Here is a 19,559-nt window from a genome sequence, read left to right as displayed (position 1 = left end):
AAACAGCAGAGCAGTCACTAATGCCTCCCAAAGCAATAAAAGAATAAGAATAAAGTTTTTCCCCAAAAAAGATCCGTGCGTAAAGCGGCACACTAACAATCCATTCCAACTAAAATCCAACAACGTTTCAATAGCTAATCCTACTGTCTGTTTCTAAAAGTAATTGTTCCCCAAAAAGATTCCAAAGTGGAGAAGACTCGGCTCCTCTTGGTGCCAACCGATGCCCACCGACGCGCACCAAAATGTGCCATTTTACGCACAAACATAAACTGTGCGCAAGGTTAGACGCCCGGTGCCTGCATCTCCGTACTGACACTCCGGATTCACTGCAAGCCGTAAAAGAGGGGAAAAAACGTAAGGCCTTCTTCTCCCTTTTAAACGTCGACGCTGTCCACGTCCTCAAAAAGAATGGATCTAATTAAAACGTTGCACTCGTCATCATCGCCAAAGCTTTGCCAAACGGTTTCTGGTGGAGAGGAGGCTGGGAGATGCAGCACCACATGACTGAGTCTGAGCTGGAGAGGGATGGGAGTCAGATTGGGTTTCTCTTCTCTCATTGGCCGGTGGGCTGACTTTTGACACGCAGACCAGGGACCCTCCTGCCGTATAAATAAGCCTGATAGAACTTTATTATTCTAGCATCACGGCAGCAGGTTTGTGCTCAGTTTGGAGTTACTCGTGTCACCACAACTGTATGCCTGCTTGAGGGTGGTTTAAAACGGGTTTAGCAGCACAAGGAGTCTGCATGTCTGCTTAGACATGCTCAGCTTTGTGGATACTCGGATTCTGTTGCTGCTTGCAGTAACTTCATACCTAGCATCATGTCAACGTAAGTTTGAATATCTGCTCTTTTTCTGTGATGGATATTATTTTTTTCTCTCGCGTCCCACTGCTTGAGGATCTTTGGCTTTTGTTTGGGACTTACATGAAGGTCAACCTGGAGACAGCTCAAAGCACTGCAGAATAAAGCTCCACGGATTGAGCTCATGCAGAGGATTCTTCAACTTTTCTCCAAGGATACAGTTATTTTATATTTGATTAGTTTCCGAGAGGGAGAAGTTGCACTCCTAGGAAAAAAGTTTCCTTGCTTTGAAAGAGACCTGTAGTAGTCGGCCTGGGGTCTTTTCTAAACTTTTAGTGCATGTGGAGTCATCAAAATAGGCTAAATGTGAATTTTCCTTTAGGAATAGGATGAAAAAGTCTGTGGGGCGTTGTACATATTGTTCCATCCAGGCGTCCAGCTAATCAAGCTTTATTATTGGAAACAGCAACGTCTCCCCCTGGTGGCCATGAATGCAAACATCTGCTTGGCACCAATTTGATTGTGTCCTCTGCAAAGAGAGGCATATCTACTTTTTTTTTTAAAAAAAAATATTAAAGACACTAAATGCGTGCATATTTTAATATTCCTAGATTTTGTTAAACTAAAAAGCATTTTCTTTAACTTTCTTTACAGGTACAGTCAACTGCGTGATTTGTCTTTATTTACGAAACGATTTAGAGATCAAATCAGAATATATGCATTGAAGTTGAAGCTCCTTGGAGATATTTTTCAGAATCATAGCACATTAAATGGGGAGATGATAGTCTCACATCACTTTGAATGTCCAAGCGCGCCCCCTCGTGGTGGAGATTGGTCATGAGGCGTTAGAGTTCATGGGGAGGTCCCAGCGGCACCAAACCCAGCCATGACCAGCTGATGTCCACCTGCAACAAAGTGAAACAAGAGATACAGACATCAGCCGCGAATGAGTCGTCAGATAGTCAAAACTTTTTACTCTTTTTGAATAATTAAATTAAATTAAAAATGCACCACTATTTTTAGTACAAAATCAGACAAACATGCAGCCACTTTTTAACATAAAATTAGAAAAATACACCCTTAAATAATCAATAACACATCATACAGTCACCAGTGATGTCATTCTTGCCCTGTTTGCAGTAGCAGGCCAACTATTCCTGTCCCAAGGGCATACACTACCTGTTCAGGCCTGTTCGCAGCGGGATCCTTAATAGCTGGAATGCTACTGAGCACTGGATTCACACTGCCTGCAGAGTTCGAAGAGGTTTAGCATGCAGAGATGGCCCTCAGCTACACTTTTAGAAATGAGCTGATACCTGTGCTGCAGCGAGCAAACTGAGAGCAATGCGGGAAGGCTAATTGTTTTAGGCATGTCAGAAGAGCTTGTTTAACACTTCAAGACACTGGTGTAGACACATCACTGAAGCCACAGATGGTAGTCAGGGACTTCAGAACACAAAAGAAGTGCAGCTTCCTGTTTGACATTGAATATTAAGTCATTTCTGCTAAGTTTTCTTTGGATTATTAGACTTAAACATGGTTAATGTGCATTTTAACATCCTGTAAAGACGTTAACTCTTCTTTCTGCAAAGTGTAGGTACAGTGTAGTGTGTACTCGTTTGTAGACTTTGTTCTCATGCAAAGGAAAAACAACTTTTCATTGACCTACAGAAAGAAGCAGAGATAGGAAATGACATTGTGTCTTTTTTAACTGACGTTCTAACGGAGTATCCCCTCTTCTCTCCCCCACCCTCCTCTTCTCCCTCTCCCTCCTCCTCATCTCTCCAACTCCACAGAATCGGTTAGTACACATGCATGAAATCCTGACAGCAATATGTCTTAAAGATAGCTTTACCTTGTCTCTTTGCCCTCTTTTTCCTTCCTCCTCCAAATGCTGTGAAATACTCCATAAAAGGAAGACCTCTCGTCTGGTCTTGACCATTTGAGCAATCTCAACGATGGCAGAGCATTTCATTTAGGAGGAATTTTCTGCCTCCTGATCCAAGTTATTTCTCGCAGTTTTCTCCCTTCCTGTCCACGGATAGGTGAGGGTCCTATTGGCTAAAGTTTGTGTCAATGAAAGCTAAAACCGCAGCTCTGAGGCACCCATGGGGCCTGGTACAAAGGGTCCTTTCTGAGGGGCAGAGGGAGGTTTGCCCCTAACAGCTGGCTTTGGGTCAGTTCTTGGAGTCTCCCTCTCCTCTTTGATTTGGATTTGATTTCACAAAAGCTGATCTCAGACCGGTTTTGATAGGTTGAGATCTTCACCTCAAATAAAACAAAAAAGAAAATTATTGAATTCCCCCTCTGATGTAAGACAAACGGAGTCTGATGAGTGTTTGTTTTACTGATTCTGCTCTCAACTGAGATTGCCAAAAATCAGCACGATGTCTGTAGCGTCAGCAGCAGCATTTTAATATTTTAAATTTGTTCTGGTAACATTTCAGAACTTTAGTTTTTTCCCATGGACTAACATGCTCTTACTGCCAAGAGGTTGTTGAGTCTAGATGCTTTTTTAGCTTCTCTGTGCACATGTTGATCATCTGTATCACATGCACATTGCCCTGCTGTGTTTTTATCATGCATGTGCATGTTTTATCTATTGTTTTTATCTATTTTTTGCACGCTTAGATATTACTTACAATGGCGAAAGATCAGAGAGCTAGATGTTTGATACATCCCAAATGGCCCTGAAAAGACTGAATAAATAAATCTTACATTTATTTATCTTCTTTTCCATTTAGGGAAGAGTCAAGGTGAGCACATGATGTTCTTCTTATGTGTCATTTAGCACCTACAGCATGGCATGTAAGACACATAAAGCATAGCTTATGTGTAGAAAAGGTCAGAGGGCATCTTTATGATGTGTCATTTAATTACTGAAATGTGTTTTAAGCCACTTGCCCTCCAACTGTAAGGTCAAGTTTGTGTACATACACATTTCATTGCTATTGTCATATACCAGATCATTTGAATACGATTAGAATCTGGTTTTAATTTGCTTTGAGTTACATTTAGTGCAGTTTAAATTGAACGCTTGCTTTGCTGGAGGAATAGTTAGAAGCTGACATGTTGCTGAAGCAGCGTCTGCGCTGTGTTTTGGTCTGACGGAGTTGTTTTTCTGCTGCAGGGTCCCAGAGGAGAGAAAGGACCTCGAGGTGACCGGGTAAGCTGAAGTGCAACTCTACTTCCTTTATTCAAGTAGCTGTTACCAGATATGTCATTTAGGCATTTAATGCGGTTTATTTTTGATGCACGTTTGGCACCTTGTTTGCTGACGTCATTTGACCTTCTAACCTCAGTAGGCCACACCCCTTTGTTTACATTACCCATATGACCGAGTGCTTACGACAATGATAGTGATGTGAATGAATGTGATATATTCAGTAAATTATTTTATCTTGAGTCGTATTCTGACATGAAGCGTGATCATCTTATCTTGTATCAACTCAATTTGCTACATGAGTAGTTTTATCTGTTATCAGATCATGTTCATTGATGCAATAGACTAATCTAAGAAACCATCTCATCAGCAGCTGTTCATTCAGTAACAGTGTTTACTCACTACATCATCTGTGTTTTACAGGGTCCTCAGGGCCCAAACGGAAGAGATGGCAAACCCGGACTCCCTGGCCCCGCTGGCCCCCCTGGACCCCCTGGACTTGGAGGAGTAAGTCCACTGTTTATTCTTGTAAAACAAGAAGCTTGGCTGTGCAGTTTTTGTCCCAAAAGTGGTCCAGAAACTGTAATGATAGTGCGCTAGCTTTGATTTGACCTCCAACATTTCTCACATGCGGGAAAAAAGTACTGAAATTGATGTATTTGACCCACATTCACCCCCTGCAGCTCTTGATTTTTTATGTTGAACCGGAAAAGTGTTGAATCTTTTTAATGATGTCATAACCCCATGACCTTTGACCCTTTGCCCTTGGCCCATTTGTCCCCATGGCTAACACTTGGATGACACACACCAAAGCTACTATTTGTGTTAATTCGATCTCTCAAGCACTGATTTGATACAAATTTCAATATAATATACGTTCATTTGTCGTGGTGTGCTACACAAGTATTTTTTCATGGCTGATTTTTGTGCCATGTCGATGACATTTGGTTTGGACTGCTGGAAACAGTGACCACTTTTTATTTGAAGTGAATTTATGCTCTGCTTGTCCAACAGCGCTGATATATTATTAGAAGTCTGTCATTCTAACCCATTAATTTGTGTTTACTTTCTGTTTATCAGAACTTTGCTGCTCAGTATGATGGTGTAAAAGCTCCCGATCCCGGCCCTGGACCCATGGTGAGGGCCCCTCTCTGTCTTTACAGCCTTACCTACACATAGATAATTATAGTCGATGGATACAGGTGTCTCACACCTTTGAATTCTGATTCCTGCCCTGATACAGTTGCACTTGTGTTGATGAATAATACGAAGAATTAACTCCTTTCTCCTTTTCAGGGTATGATGGGCGCTAGAGGCCCTCCTGGACCTCCTGGACCCCCTGTAAGTTCACACACTCTGCAAATTTCAACTATGGAGCGATCTGATCAAACTTCACACCCATAAGCTCAGTTTGCTGTTGCTGCGTTGTCTATGAAGACTAATTGGTTTTTATCATTCAACAGGGTGCTCAGGGCCACACCGGACACCCTGGTGAGCCCGGAGAGCCTGGACAGACTGTAAGATCATCCTCCAAAATGTTCACAATCATTGAAATTATCATGGGATTAGAATCCTTGTCAGACGTACCCATGTGATGCCACCATCTTAAAAGCTTTGATCATCTTTGAGATCTGAAATGTTCTGGTTTTCCTTCCCAAGGGCCCCGTCGGTCCCCGTGGCCCCCCTGGACCCCCTGGCAAATCTGGAGAGGACGTAAGTATACATTTATGTTTCTGCCAAAACCTTTTTAGGGGCTAATTTTGTTTACAAGTTTTCTAAAGACTTAGTTTCTTGATATGGATTTGAATTGTTGCTATATAGTTTCTGCAATGTCAGATGGTAACGTGTGTTTTGCTGACTCACAGGGTAACAACGGCAGACCTGGAAAGCCCGGAGACAGAGGTGCCCCCGGCCCACAGGTAAGAGATTTGCTCTGAAACAAAGGGAATGAAACACAACCCACAGATAAACATATGAACAGTAAATCTGGAGTTTGTCTCAGTAATATTTTCTCTGTGTGGAATTGCAGGGCGCTCGTGGATTCCCCGGAACCCCTGGACTTCCAGGAATGAAGGGACACAGAGTGAGTGCTGATCTTTTCCTCTGCTTGACCTGAACTTTACCTGCGTGCTTTACCCAAACACCTGAAGCCCACTGGCTTATAGCCAGCAGTTGAAACTGCTCCCAAACAAAAATGGCGGAGAAGCTACACCTGTGTAAAAAGTGGACTCCAATGTTTTGTGCATCATAACGAGCACTGCTGGGAGTGATTACAATCCTAACTTCCTGTTTCCTGCCTCCTGGGGAGCATAGTAGATTTAATACAGAGCTTAATGGCTAACATTTAAGATTTTTTTGTCCCAGTTTTTGCTTGAGAGCCTCTACAGCCAGATGGCAAACTTCCTGTAAAACCACCTTTGAAGAAAGACAAGCTTCCATAATGGCCCATATGAGACTTTGGATGTCTTGTTAACAATATGTATTCTTTCAAGAAGTCAAAGAAGCAAACTGATTCTTTGATATTCCAATTTCAAGTTTCATTTTTTTCTGCTTTGAAGTAGCACATTTTAGTACCAATAGCTAATAACAGTGCTGTTTTCTGCTTATCTTATTCTGCTTTATCCCTTTATATAGCCCACAGCATGTGATGTCCCTTAACCCTCATAAACATCTTCCATTGTCACTCTCTTTCTGCGTTTCAGGGTTACACTGGTCTGGATGGACGCAAGGGAGAGCCTGGTGGTGCTGGACCCAAGGTAAGAACAGATCCCAGTTCCTGTTGTAATCATTTTAATGGCAGCCCATTGATAAGCTTAGGGAACAAGTTTACAGTAATACACTGTAGTTTCTGCAAGGATGCATGTATTTCACGTAGGAGAGTTTCTGTAGTGTGAGTGAATATTGCAATAATAAAACAGACCAAACTACAAGTTTAGCATTACCACTACTTTGTCATGGTTTTCACTTTACTTCCCACAATCAAATCTCTCTGACCTGTTAACCTCTGACCTTGAATCACTTCACTCCAGATGCCCCATCAACCTAACCCACCTTCTCCTGTCTCTCCTATAGGGTGAGCCTGGTGCACACGGAGCTGCTGGAAGTCCCGGACTTGCTGTAAGTTTTTAATTTATGCACCATTTACACACAAAACCACAGCAACCATCATAAATCTTTGCCATAATTTATCATTAATCCCTACAGGACTGCAGTAAAGGCACTGGTCTTATCATTTCTGTTTCTTTGTGTGTCCTCCCTTTAGGGATCTCGTGGTTTGCCTGGTGAGAGAGGCCGTGCTGGCCCTGCTGGCCCTGCTGGTGCTCGTGGTGCTGATGGCAATGTTGGACCCGCCGGTCCTGCTGTGAGTATTGGCCATATAAACCCTTTCGTGATTCTATGATTCAGCCATTTTGTGAATACTGAACTCAAGAGGTATCATTAAGATACTTTCTAAAATGTACTTTGTGATTATCTTAATGTTTAAACAATAATGTGTGATATAATATCAAACGAAGAAGCAATTATGCCACTAAATGTTAATTATATGCATATGATTGCACCCATATTAGACCAACTTTGACCTTAATGTGAGCTTTGACCTATATTACATATATCCTGATGTTATATCTATTGTTCTTCTGCCCAGGGTCCTCTTGGAGCTGCTGGTCCCCCAGGTTTCCCCGGTGGCCCCGGACCCAAGGTAAGTGTGATGTCACTTCCCGTGTCCTTTTGGCAACACATCCTCACAGAGAGATTCATGTTCAGGGTCACAGAAGGAGACAATTCTCATTAACATACAGTGTAAGCATCTGTCAAGGAAATAAAACCTTCTGCCATGTTCACTATCCCAAAAGCTTTTGTAGACTATCCCCATGGGAATAGTTCATACCTGCAAACTCCTCACTCATTCCAGACCATTTATTTTCATGATTTAAAGCATACTCAAACAAATGCACACCAATACATCCCATCATTATGATTTCATTATTAAATCCTGGATGTATTTTTATCTTTGCCAGGGAGAGATTGGACCTGCTGGAGCTACTGGCCCAACTGGAGCTCAGGGAGCTAGAGGAGAGCCCGGTCCCAATGGCGCTGTTGGACCCGTCGGTCCCCCTGTAAGTATAATACTCCCAAGTTCCTGGAGAAATTAGAAACAAAAACGTGTATTTTATTTAGTCCTTGATTTTGTTTTGATTGGTGTGTTTTTCCAGACTACATTGATCAATTCCAAAAACTCCATTGAATATAAATGTTGTCATTTACTGTAGTTACTTTGTGTGACATTATCACATATTCACTATTAAAGTGCAGTTATTTAATCTTTGAAAAAGTCAAATGTAATAATTTTTGTAGCAGTGGATTTTTCAGTCAGATGTTTTTAAATTGTTTTGGGAAGATTCCCTAATTTCTTGTTTGTTTGTTTTTTCCCCTTTAGGGTAACCCTGGTAATAATGGTCTGAACGGAGCCAAGGGAGCCGCTGTAAGTTCTTAAGTTGTACTTTTCAAGCATACATAGGTCAAAGGTCATTTAGGGTCCTGACTAACTCTCACCTGTCCATCATCACTGTTATTTAGGGCGCCCCTGGTGTTGCTGGCGCTCCTGGCTTCCCTGGACCAAGAGGAGGACCTGGACCTCAGGGCCCTCAGGGTGCTGCTGGACAGAGAGGCCTCGCTGTAAGAACACCACCAACACTGATACATATAGACGTGGATATGTATGTTTTTTGTGGATGTATATCATCCACAAAAAACATACATATCCACATGGAAACATGCAAATGTATACACAACGCAGACCAGTAACTGTCCAGTAATTGTGATTGTTTCATTAATTGCATCTGTTTATCTGTCTCAGGGAGATCCTGGTACCCAGGGTGTTAAGGGAGATGGTGGACCCAAGGGAGAGCCTGTAAGTTCACACCCCGATCCTGTTCTTTGGCTTGAAATTTGACCAAACTGAAACTGAAGACATCTGACTGTGTATGACTGTTGTCCTTCAACTTCTCTGTTGCCTCCCGCAGGGTAACTCTGGACCTCAGGGACCCCCTGGACCTCAGGGTGAGGAGGGTAAGAGAGGACCCACTGGTGAGCTTGGTGCCACTGGACCTGCTGGAAACCGTGGAGCTAGAGTGAGTACCAGATCGTTGTCTCTGATGGGTGGTGTTGCACTCATATGAATCCATATTCAGATGAATTTTGTCTTCGACCTGCTAATGCCTGTGTGTCTCTTACAGGGTGCCCCTGGCAGCCGTGGTATGCCTGGTAGCGAGGGAAGAACTGGTCCTATTGTAAGTGGTCAAAGAACTAATTTCATTCCACCAACATGCAAACCAAAAAATAAAGCTATGTCTTGTTTCCAAATATAGTCACCATTCAGTTATATGGTTAAATTTCCACCTCATTTACCTTCGACCTCTTTGTCTCCTTCTTGTAGGGCATGCCTGGTGCCCGTGGTGCCACTGGTGCTGCTGGACCTCGTGGACCCCCTGGAGATGCTGGCCGTGCCGGTGAATCTGGCCCAGCTGGTCTCAGGGTGAGTCTTTTGCTCAATTCTGTATTTTTTCAGAGGGATCTCATGTCTGTGTTAGTTCTGTCAGTCAAGTTTAAAGAGAGAATAGGTCCATGGTGAGCTAGAATAGCTGAGTTAGAATAGCTTGGAGCAGGAGTGCTGTAATGGCTTTAGTACAAGGCTATTGAGAGTAACAAAAATTGGAGTTACATTCCTTGTATGTATGTAGCAGTACAAATTAATGACAAAACATTCATCTTAATGACCAATTTTTATTTTCTACAGGGTCTCCCAGGAAGCCCTGGAAGCTCCGGACCCCCAGGAAAGGAGGGACCTGCTGTGAGTAAATCTGAATTTTGCACTGAAGCAGAAGTTATTGTTTTTTTTTTTACTTCATGATCATATTTGCTGCAATAAATGCAATCAACGTGACTTCCTGTTGTACTGCCTGTTTCTCCCTCCAGGGCCCCGCTGGACAAGATGGCCGTGGTGGACCCCCTGGCCCAACTGGACCTAGAGGCCAGCCCGGAAACATTGGATTCCCCGGACCCAAAGGACCTGGTGTAAGTAGAAATAGAGCCACGATAAGCATTTGGAGCTTCATCCTTTTCTTTATTGTTAATCAAGTTTATCATAACCTGTGCTTAAACCACCTCTTGCCTCCTTTAGGGTGAGGCTGGCAAGCCTGGAGACAAGGGAGCCACTGGCCCCACTGGACTGAGAGTAAGTCAAAAATACCCAACAGGTGTTTCATACAGTACCTCACTGATAAAATACTTGTCAGCTCCATTGTCAGTTGTTATAACATGCCATCATATTTCTATCTAGGGACCCCCTGGACCTGATGGCAACAATGGAGCCACTGGTGCTACTGGACCTGCTGTAAGTATCCTTATGTATGTTGCGCCCAATTAATGGCAGTTTCGCCTCTTCCGACAAATACATACATTTATGACTGTGATTTTCTATTTTAAACATTGGTCTTCTTTCTTCATCTACAGGGCGGTCCTGGTGAGAAGGGAGAGGCGGGGGCTGCTGGAGCTCCTGGCTTCCAGGTGTGGATCCAGCTTTTGATTTTACTCTCTGCTCATTATAAACGAGTCAAAAAAAGCATATTCAAAAATATGAATATGGTAAATTCAATCTAACTGCTGTTCCATGTTAGTAGCTACATACATTACCTGCACCTTAAGTGTGCTTTTAATACAGCAGTATCTGCATAAATAGCACTGTTGAGGTCACTGTTCCTGATTTTGTGGCTTGGTGTTTTCAGGGTCTGCCTGGTCCTGCTGGAGGTGCTGGAGAGGCTGGCAAACCCGGAGACAGAGTAAGTAACGCACACACTTACTTCTACCATATTGTACAGTCAAACCATAGAAATTGTAGAATAGGCAGTACATTTCTAACCCACTGTTTATCTCTCTATAGGGTATCCCAGGAGACCAGGGAGTTTCTGGACCTGCTGGTGCCAAGGTGAGTTCACCTGTCCATGTCTTTGTGCCAATACTCATTATGTAGTAGTAGCCGGTAGAGTTTTACTTTAATTTTAGTAAGATGTCAAAACTAATGAAATAGTTAGAATACAAACAGAAAATATCTCTAAATGTGGCAGATTACATTTACATGCATATAAAGACAATACACTGACTTCCTCTTTGTGTTCCTCCAGGGAGAGCGTGGTAACCCTGGTGCTGCTGGAGCTTCTGGACCTCAGGGACCAATTGGACCCCGTGGACCCGCTGGAACCCCCGGAACTGATGGTGGCAAGGTAAGATGATGCCATGGCTGTGAGAAGCAAAGATTATAAATGAAATGTTGACCTAACAGACGGTAGCAGAGTTTACCAATATCTGATCAATGTTGAATAAATTCTAAACATAAACTTTACTGCAGCATATATACGTTGTTTATATGTTCTTTTGTGTACAATAATCCTCTATAATCAGAATATGTCAGTACCAAGCTCATATATGAGATTATGTATTTATGGACGCATGTGTGTTCTATGCGAAAAGGAACCATAGTTTGTCACGTCTGTTTCCAGGGAGAGCCTGGCGCTGCTGGAGCTGCTGGCGGTCCTGGACACCAGGGACCTGGTGGCATGCCCGGTGAGCGTGGAGCCGCTGGACCCCCTGGAGGCAAGGGAGAGAAGGTAAGATCCAAAAATACCACCTTGAAATAAAGATTTTAGCCCTCAAAATCACTCAGATTTGTCAATAAGAATGTATTTTTTCTCAATTTTCCCTCCTGCTCTCTCTCCTATAGGGAGAGGCTGGACACAGAGGACCTGACGGCAATGCTGGCAGAGATGGTAGCCGTGTAAGTTCAACTCTCTGGTTCTTCTTAAAAAAAAATGATAGCCACTCACTCCATTAGTTTGACTGTAGCAATCCCAGCCTTGGCCTCAGTGTCATCTCCTCTATCTTTCCAGGGCTTGCCCGGACCCGCTGGACCTCCTGGACCCACTGGAGCCAATGGTGATAAGGTAAGTAGGTGACGTGCGGATATTATTTACCACATGACAAATAATGACATCACAATAAATATGTTTAGGATAAACGCTGTAACACAGATTAATTTATGCTATGGACCTAAAAATGGCTACCTCCAACATTATTCAAGATGGCTGACTGACCAGTGATGTACACAAGAGAGCCATTGAGATGTGTAGTTGAAATCAAATCAAGAAATTATCTCTTGGTTGGCCAACTCAAGTCCATATCATTGGACACCCCATTCCCCGTAGGAGAACCCCCACAGTACAGTAGCTTTGTATCTCAAGCTAGAACCTCAACACTGCCACCTGATGGCTGTTTAATAATATTACATCAATGACTCGATTACAACGTAATCCAGGATAGAAGTGGTGATAACATTATAAATGAAGCAGACAAATGCAGAACTTTTACATTTTCAATATTTTCATGCTGTTATATGCTGTTTTAAGCAGCTAACGTTACCCTTGCAGTGCTATTTATTTCACTGTTTATTGCTTTGTCGGCTATGTAAACAACTGGCAGACACAGAATTACAACAAAAACAATGACACTACATTTGCATTGCTTAAAAGAGGAAAACCAGAGAATCATCTTTTGTAAGAGTCATATCAGCTGATCAAGTTGTCTAATTCATTAGCAGATTAACAAGCTGTACACTACAAAAGTAAATGGTAAATGAGCTTTTGGCCCAGTGCCCTTTCTAGTCTGTCTGACCACTTAAAGTGCTTTTATACTACATGTCACATTCACCCATTCACACACCGATGGCCGAGGCTACCATAGCAGGTGCCACCAGCTACTCACCTTAAACATTCACACACACTCACACTTGAGCAGTGTGGGGTTTAGAATCTTGCCCAAGGATGCTTCAACATGTGGACTCGAAGATCTGGGGGTGAAACCGCCAACAACCTCCAGAGCCACAGCCACCCAAAATGCAATAGAGTGCATTTAAATCAATGCTGATGCGTACAAATGATTTCTCGTGTGTATGAATCTATTGATGTATAGTAATCAATGGTTGGATTGATGGAGCAATGCTAGGCTAGTGACTCACTCACTGTTCTCTCCTCCAGGGTGAGAGCGGTGCCTTCGGACCTGCTGGCCCTGCTGGAGTTCGTGGAGCCCCTGTAAGTAGCTGTTGCTGACTTTCTTCATTAAACAAGCATGAACGGTTCTGCTATATTCACCCTAAATAACCAGTTGACATAAATGTCAGATTAAGACCTTGAGACAACAAACCTTGCTGACCCACTGCTTCTTGTCCACAGGGAGAGCGTGGAGAGGTTGGACCTGCTGGAGCTCCTGGATTCGCTGGACCACCTGTAAGCCAGCAGCCAGTCACCTTCCAATACAACATACTGTGACACAAATACACACACACACACACACACACACACACACACACACACACACACACACACACACACACAGTTGCCCAGACACTAACCCAGCCCCATTACTTTTCCGGTTTACAGGGCGCTGATGGTCAGACCGGAGCAAGAGGAGAGCGTGGACCTTCTGGTGGAAAGGGAGAATCTGGCCCCGCTGGTCCTGCTGGACCTGCTGGACAGTCTGGACCTCCTGTTAGTATAATTTACACTTGAGACATACTCATATATTGAGAATGTATAAACTCAAACGAGATATGAGTAGTAAAGGGCCATCCACACCAAGAACTATAACGATAACACTGTTAGCATCCATACTGATGAACGGTAATGTTCTGTAAATCGTGGGGCCAAGCATGCTGCAAGCTCCAGCTGTGATGCAATGTGGATGGGTCTGATTGGCTTTCAGTGTTCACTCATTCACTCATCCAGCCACTGATCACTGTGTGGACTCAGCAATCCAATTGAGTTAGATATTCATTTTTATTTTTATAGTTATCCTCATTGTTGTGGACTCTCCTTTATGCTAATACGGAATGGTGTCTGATTTTTTTCATCTGTTTATCTAGGGTGCTTCTGGCCCTGCTGGACCTACTGGTCCTCGTGGAGATAACGGCCCTCCTGTGAGTATTGAAACATCACAGCAGCACACATAAGCGCAGATTTAATTTCTGTTGTACCTGTTACACTCACTCACACCCACTTACTTCAACCCCACTAGCCAAATGGCCATTTCAAATCAATGGAAGGCTACCAGAGCATGTAGTGACTGAAAATTAAAGTAAAAAATCTAATAAGACAATTAGAGAACAACAGAAATGTCAAATACTGAATTTTTACCAAATGATAACATCAAATTTCACACACACATAGACATACTAAACACTCCTAGTGACTGCTGTACCTTTGATGATGTGTGTTTCCAATTTCAGGGTCTGACTGGTTTCCCTGGTGCTGCTGGCAGAGTTGGTGCTGCTGGCCCTGCTGTGAGTATCATATTTGCAGTCATTAGTGAGGACGTACACATGTGCAGACCCACACTGAATACACTGGGTTATTTAAATAACATTTTCAGTTCATCCTCTCATCATGCTGCTTCTCATAACAGTGAAACAAAACGATCACATTTGACATTAACCCGCTCTCCTCCTCCTCTGCTGTCAGGGTATTGTTGGACCCCCTGGCTCCGCTGGTCCCGCTGGTAAGGATGGACCTCGTGGTCTCCGTGGTGATCCTGGTCCTTCTGGTCCTTCTGGAGATCAGGGTATGGTTGGACCACCTGGCCCATCTGGAGAGAAGGGACCTTCTGGAGAGCCCGGTCCCGCTGTAAGTCATAGCTCTTTTTCCAGTACAAATTATGAGACTGTGGGAAATTGAAATGATTAAAACGATAATTAGTCTGATAAAAAATATATAACTAAGTTTATATCTTTATTGTGGTCACATAGATCTATAAATCTTCATTATCAATGCATTGATATGTGACCTGTGTGTGTTTAGGGTGCTCCTGGTGCTCCTGGAAGCAGCGGTCCTCTTGGACTTCAGGGATTCGTTGGTCTGCCTGGTGCTAGAGGAGATCGTGGTTCACCTGGTGGTGCTGGTGCTGTGGTAAGCACAAATTAAGACTGACAGTGTTCTACAGAGGATATATAGATGAGTCCTATATCACATACAGTTTGAAGCCTGACTGTAACGATTTTCTCTGCATCCTGTCACAGGGAGAGCCTGGTAGAGTTGGACCCTCTGGTCCTGCTGGAGCCCGTGGTGCCCCTGGCAACATTGGCCTGCCTGGTATGACCGGACCCCAGGGAGAGGCTGGACGTGAGGTAAGGACTGAACAGGCCAATAACAGGTTCAATGACCTGTTAGTGGTGATCAAATGTGGAGAGAGTATCAAAATATCCGGAGTAGAAGTACTGTTTTTTGACTTAGATATGACTTGTTGTAAATAGGGCAGGAACTATTAATTGTTTTCCCTGTCGGTTAATTGGTCAATTATTTTCTCAATCAACCAATTAGTGGTTTGGTCTCCAAAATGTCAGAAAATGGTGACAAACGTCAATTAGTGTTTCCCAAAGGCCAAGATGATGTCTTGATTTATCCACAGCCCACATATATATGCAGTTTACTGTCATAGAGGAGGAAAGAAACCAGAAAATATTCACATTTAAGAAGCTGGAATCAGAAAATCAATTATTTTAATAGTTTACAACGAACTTATCAATGGTTGCAGCTGTAGTAATAAATGTAAGTTTGGTTTCTTGGTTGCATGGGTGTAGATTTCCAGGGCCAATAAGGGGACATGCTCACCATAATCTTTAGAATATGTGCATTTGACACAACCTGACACAATAGCCTGACATAAAGATTGAAACTTTTATGTAAACTACAATATTCTTTGCCATCTACAGGGTAACCCTGGTAATGATGGCCCCCCTGGCCGTCCTGGTGCTCCTGGATTCAAGGTAATGCCTTTTCATACACCTTACAGCACATTTGTATACAGAGTATACACACACACACATACCCTGTGATCTGACCTTCATCTGCCCTTTTCCACCATGTTTAGGGAGATCGTGGTGAGCCCGGACCTGCTGGTGCCATGGGACTTGCTGGTGCCCCCGGACCTGCTGGACCCACTGGAGCTGCTGGCAGAGCTGGAAACCGTGGAGAGTCTGTAAGTATAAATAAACAGTAACCCTTTTTAAAATGGATTCTCTACTAGACTACTTTCAATTAGCAACATTTACAAGGTAAACAACATCTACAGTCATCTGCCTTCTTCATTCATCCTTCATTCCTTGTCTCTCTTGTGACCAGGGCCCTGGAGGTCCCGCTGGAGCTGTTGGCCCTGCTGGAGCTAGAGGTGCCGCTGTAAGTACAAAGAAGCACAGGAATAGCACAAAAAATAGTGTTCATTGACTAAAAGTACACAGATGTAATGTGTGTGTGTATGCATGTTATAGGGACCCGCTGGACCCCGTGGTGAGAAGGGAGTTGCTGGTGAGAAGGGAGAAAGAGGCATGAAGGGTCTGCGTGGACATGCTGGTCTCCAGGGAATGCCCGGACCTTCTGTGAGTGACGGCCCAGCATCACGATGCACACAAAATATGGAAACTTACATCTACATGTGCTGATCTAATCTAAGATGTTTACTATAATGTCATTCAATGGTACACTTTCTCTGCTCTCAGGGACCCTCCGGTGACACTGGACCTGCTGGACCTAATGGACCTGCTGGACCAAGAGTAAGTCTTTTTTTGTGATCACAAAGGCACCAAATACTGGAGATAGTGTAATTACAATACAGTCATAAAATGTCAAAATTCTTGACTTTGCCATGTGATGACCTCCTCTTCAGGGACCTGCTGGACCCCATGGACCCCCTGGTAAGGACGGCAGAGCTGGTAGCCATGGAACTATTGGCGCCCCTGGTGCTCGTGGACCCCCTGGATACGTTGGACCTGTTGTAAGCACACCTAGAGTCTTGTAAACCAGATAGTTTGGCTCATTTTATCAAAGGATCTGCAAAGGATTCAACTGCAACTTTGATCCACATATTAATCCATTCTCTCATTCATATCAGGGTCCTCCTGGAGCTCCTGGTCTGCCCGGACCTCCCGGCCCCGCTGGTGGTGGATATGATGTCTCTGGATATGATGAGTACAGAGCCGATCAGCCTGCTCTGAGAGCCAAGGACTACGAGGTCGATGCCACTATCAAGTCCCTCAACACTCAGATCGAGAACCTGCTCACCCCTGAGGGATCCAGGAAGAACCCTGCCCGCACCTGCCGTGACATCAAACTCAGCCACCCCGAATGGAGCAGCGGTAAACAAAACTAAATCTGCTAGCACCGCAGTACACTTTAGATGTCTTTTGCAGCCTATGCAGTGCCTTGTTTCTATCAATTTTGACTCCGTTTTCCTACCATGTAGGATTCTACTGGATTGACCCCAACCAGGGATGCAGTAATGATGCCATCAAGGTCTTCTGCGACTTCAGCACCCGCGAGACCTGCATCCACGCCCACCCCGGAAGCATTGCCCGCAAGAACTGGTTCAGAAGCACCGAGGGCAAGAAACACGTCTGGTTCGGAGAGACCATCAACGGTGGTACTGAGGTGAGCATCTCCAGAGAGGAGACATATTCATTTTCCTTTTATTTGGTTTAAAGGTATACTATCCAGGATTGTCGGTTACTCTGTGTATCATATTTGAATTCTGACTGTCTCTCTTTCCTCCATGCAGTTTACCTACAACGATGAGACCATCAGCCCACAGAGCATGGCCACCCAGCTTGCCTTCATGCGCCTGCTTTCCAACGAGGCTACCCAGAACATCACCTACCACTGCAAGAACAGCAATGCCTACATGAGTGATGAGACCGGTGACCTGAAGAGGGCTGTGGTGGTCCAGGGCTCCAACGATGTGGAGCTGAGAGCCGAGGGCAACAGCCGCTTCACCTTCTCCGTGCTGGAGGACGGCTGCACTGTGAGTAGCCCTTTGGTCATTGCTGTTATCCTTCAGTTTCATTTGTAACTGTTAAATTAATGCAATTTTTGGTGTCATGGGACAGAGCTAATTTGTCTTACCGCTGTGTGATTTGATTTATTTTGCCACTGTTCTAAAACAAGGTCTCCTTTTTTTCCATTACACCTGCAGAGACACACTGGTGAGTGGAGCAAGACAGTCATTGAGTACAGAACGAATAAACCATCTCGCCTGCCCATCCTCGACATTGCACCTTTGGACATTGGTGGAGCTGATCAGGAGTTTGGTTTGGACATTGGCCCAGTCTGTTTCAAATAAATAGACTCATGATAAATTAACACCAAAAACGAGAGAAAGAACGAAAAAAACAAAATCTCTGCCCTTCTTTCTGTGTTGTTTTTTTTTTTATACTGAATGCTGATTTCTCTCTGCGCATCCACTTGCTTAAGATGGGCAACTATCTGAAAGGACTGAACGGACTGAACGGAGCGTTTGTGCAATGCAAATTAATACAGCAACCCAAAGGGACGCGGGAAAACACCTTGTTGTGGGACATCATGTCATCCTTTTGTAAAAAATAAAAGAAGTGTAATAAAAACGCTGAAAGTATGCATCACTTTGTGGTCTTTGTATATCTTCCAAAGAGGAGGTTTAAAACCACAATTTCCATGAAAAAAAGGTTTAAACTACCTCATGCCTGTACCTAAAGAAAATACTTTTGACAAAACCTGGGTCCACAACCGAGATGTTAAGACTTCTAATGCTTCAAGCTTTGTCCCGTATCGGAAGGTGCTCAGTTACTTGAAGCAGAGATCTATGGTGCTAATATGCAGCTGTGGAGCAAACCACTTTTTACTGTATTACTTTGTATTGACATTTGAGGAGTCTTGCATTGGTCCCCTGATACTCCCCCACTTTAAGCAGGTGGAATGTTTCTAAACCTGATGTCTGGTTTTTGTTTTGTTTTGTTTTGTTCTTTTTTTGTTTTGTCTAGAAGGTTTTTTTTTGTTTTGGTTTTTTGTTCAGGCTTTTTTTAACTCTTCAGACCCCACACAGAGTGTTCATACTGACAGCACATATTTCACCCAATTCTGAATGTTTTTTTTAAGACGGCCTCTCTCTCTCTCTCAAAAAACGATACCACAAAGTCTATTGTACCTATTTTGTATATGTGAGATGTTTAAATAAATTGTGAAAAGTTCTGAAATAAAGCATGTCCAATGTTCCAAAACACACTACTCAGTGACTTAAGTGCTTTCATGTTTTAACAACACCATTGAAGGTTTGTCACTGTTTTTGGTTCTAGTTTAATTTAAACATCTTCCTATTGTGGAAGCACAGCCACATCCTGATTTTCCTTCCCCCTGTTTCTTGCTTTTCAACGGTACATCCAATTTTAATGTACAGTAAATTTCTGTTGACACTGTCCATGCCAATGTGTGATTACTAAAGTGCATTGTTTCTTGTAAATATGCATCCTCTGATGTTGCTTTTCCTTGCATAATACAGCTTTTGCATCCAAATAAATTTCTGTGATTTGGATCAAGGCTTGAATTGCAGTGATAAGTGCACACCAGTATTAGCTAAGATTCAGTATGGGGACATGGCACTTTGTCAGAAATGACTTGTTTTGTCACTTTGTCAGTGGCTGAGAATCAGCGTGAGTTAAGTGTGTTAAGGGAACTGGGATATGCAAGCATT

General features: G+C 43.4%; 1 protein-coding gene across 2 annotated transcripts; it reads left to right on the top strand.

The window, feature by feature from the left end:
- Window positions 1-618: 618 nt before the first annotated feature.
- On the top strand, window positions 619-18,467 carry col1a2 (collagen, type I, alpha 2). Of its 2 annotated transcripts, XM_049601416.1 has the most exons (49): window positions 619-829; window positions 3,916-3,968; window positions 4,389-4,472; window positions 5,046-5,102; window positions 5,262-5,306; window positions 5,429-5,482; window positions 5,625-5,678; window positions 5,831-5,884; window positions 5,995-6,048; window positions 6,668-6,721; window positions 7,038-7,082; window positions 7,228-7,326; window positions 7,612-7,665; window positions 7,985-8,083; window positions 8,404-8,448; window positions 8,544-8,642; window positions 8,824-8,877; window positions 8,990-9,097; window positions 9,203-9,256; window positions 9,403-9,501; window positions 9,763-9,816; window positions 9,942-10,040; window positions 10,147-10,200; window positions 10,306-10,359; window positions 10,479-10,532; window positions 10,751-10,804; window positions 10,906-10,950; window positions 11,147-11,245; window positions 11,522-11,629; window positions 11,743-11,796; window positions 11,909-11,962; window positions 13,052-13,105; window positions 13,247-13,300; window positions 13,454-13,561; window positions 13,936-13,989; window positions 14,299-14,352; window positions 14,531-14,692; window positions 14,867-14,974; window positions 15,085-15,192; window positions 15,778-15,831; window positions 15,936-16,043; window positions 16,187-16,240; window positions 16,333-16,440; window positions 16,561-16,614; window positions 16,728-16,835; window positions 16,953-17,196; window positions 17,304-17,488; window positions 17,616-17,858; window positions 18,030-18,467. In XM_049601416.1, the coding sequence occupies exons 1-49, from the start codon at window positions 760-762 to the stop codon at window positions 18,174-18,176; spliced, it is 4,071 nt and encodes a 1,356-aa protein (XP_049457373.1). In that variant the 5' UTR covers window positions 619-759; the 3' UTR covers window positions 18,177-18,467. The 2 variants fall into 2 exon arrangements, with proteins under 2 accessions (XP_049457373.1, XP_049457372.1); XM_049601415.1 differs by lacking the exons at window positions 619-829; window positions 11,147-11,245; window positions 11,522-11,629; ... (1 more) ...; window positions 11,909-11,962; window positions 13,052-13,105 and adding an exon at window positions 3,534-3,558 and having other exon boundaries at window positions 3,933-3,968.
- The last annotated feature ends 1,092 nt before the right edge of the window (window positions 18,468-19,559 follow it).

Source organism: Epinephelus fuscoguttatus, linkage group LG17 (genome assembly GCF_011397635.1).
Source record: "Epinephelus fuscoguttatus linkage group LG17, E.fuscoguttatus.final_Chr_v1".
Lineage (NCBI taxonomy): Eukaryota > Metazoa > Chordata > Actinopteri > Perciformes > Serranidae > Epinephelus > Epinephelus fuscoguttatus.
The sequence above is the reverse complement of the archived record's forward strand: the minus strand, read 5'-3'. Positions and strand labels throughout refer to the sequence as shown.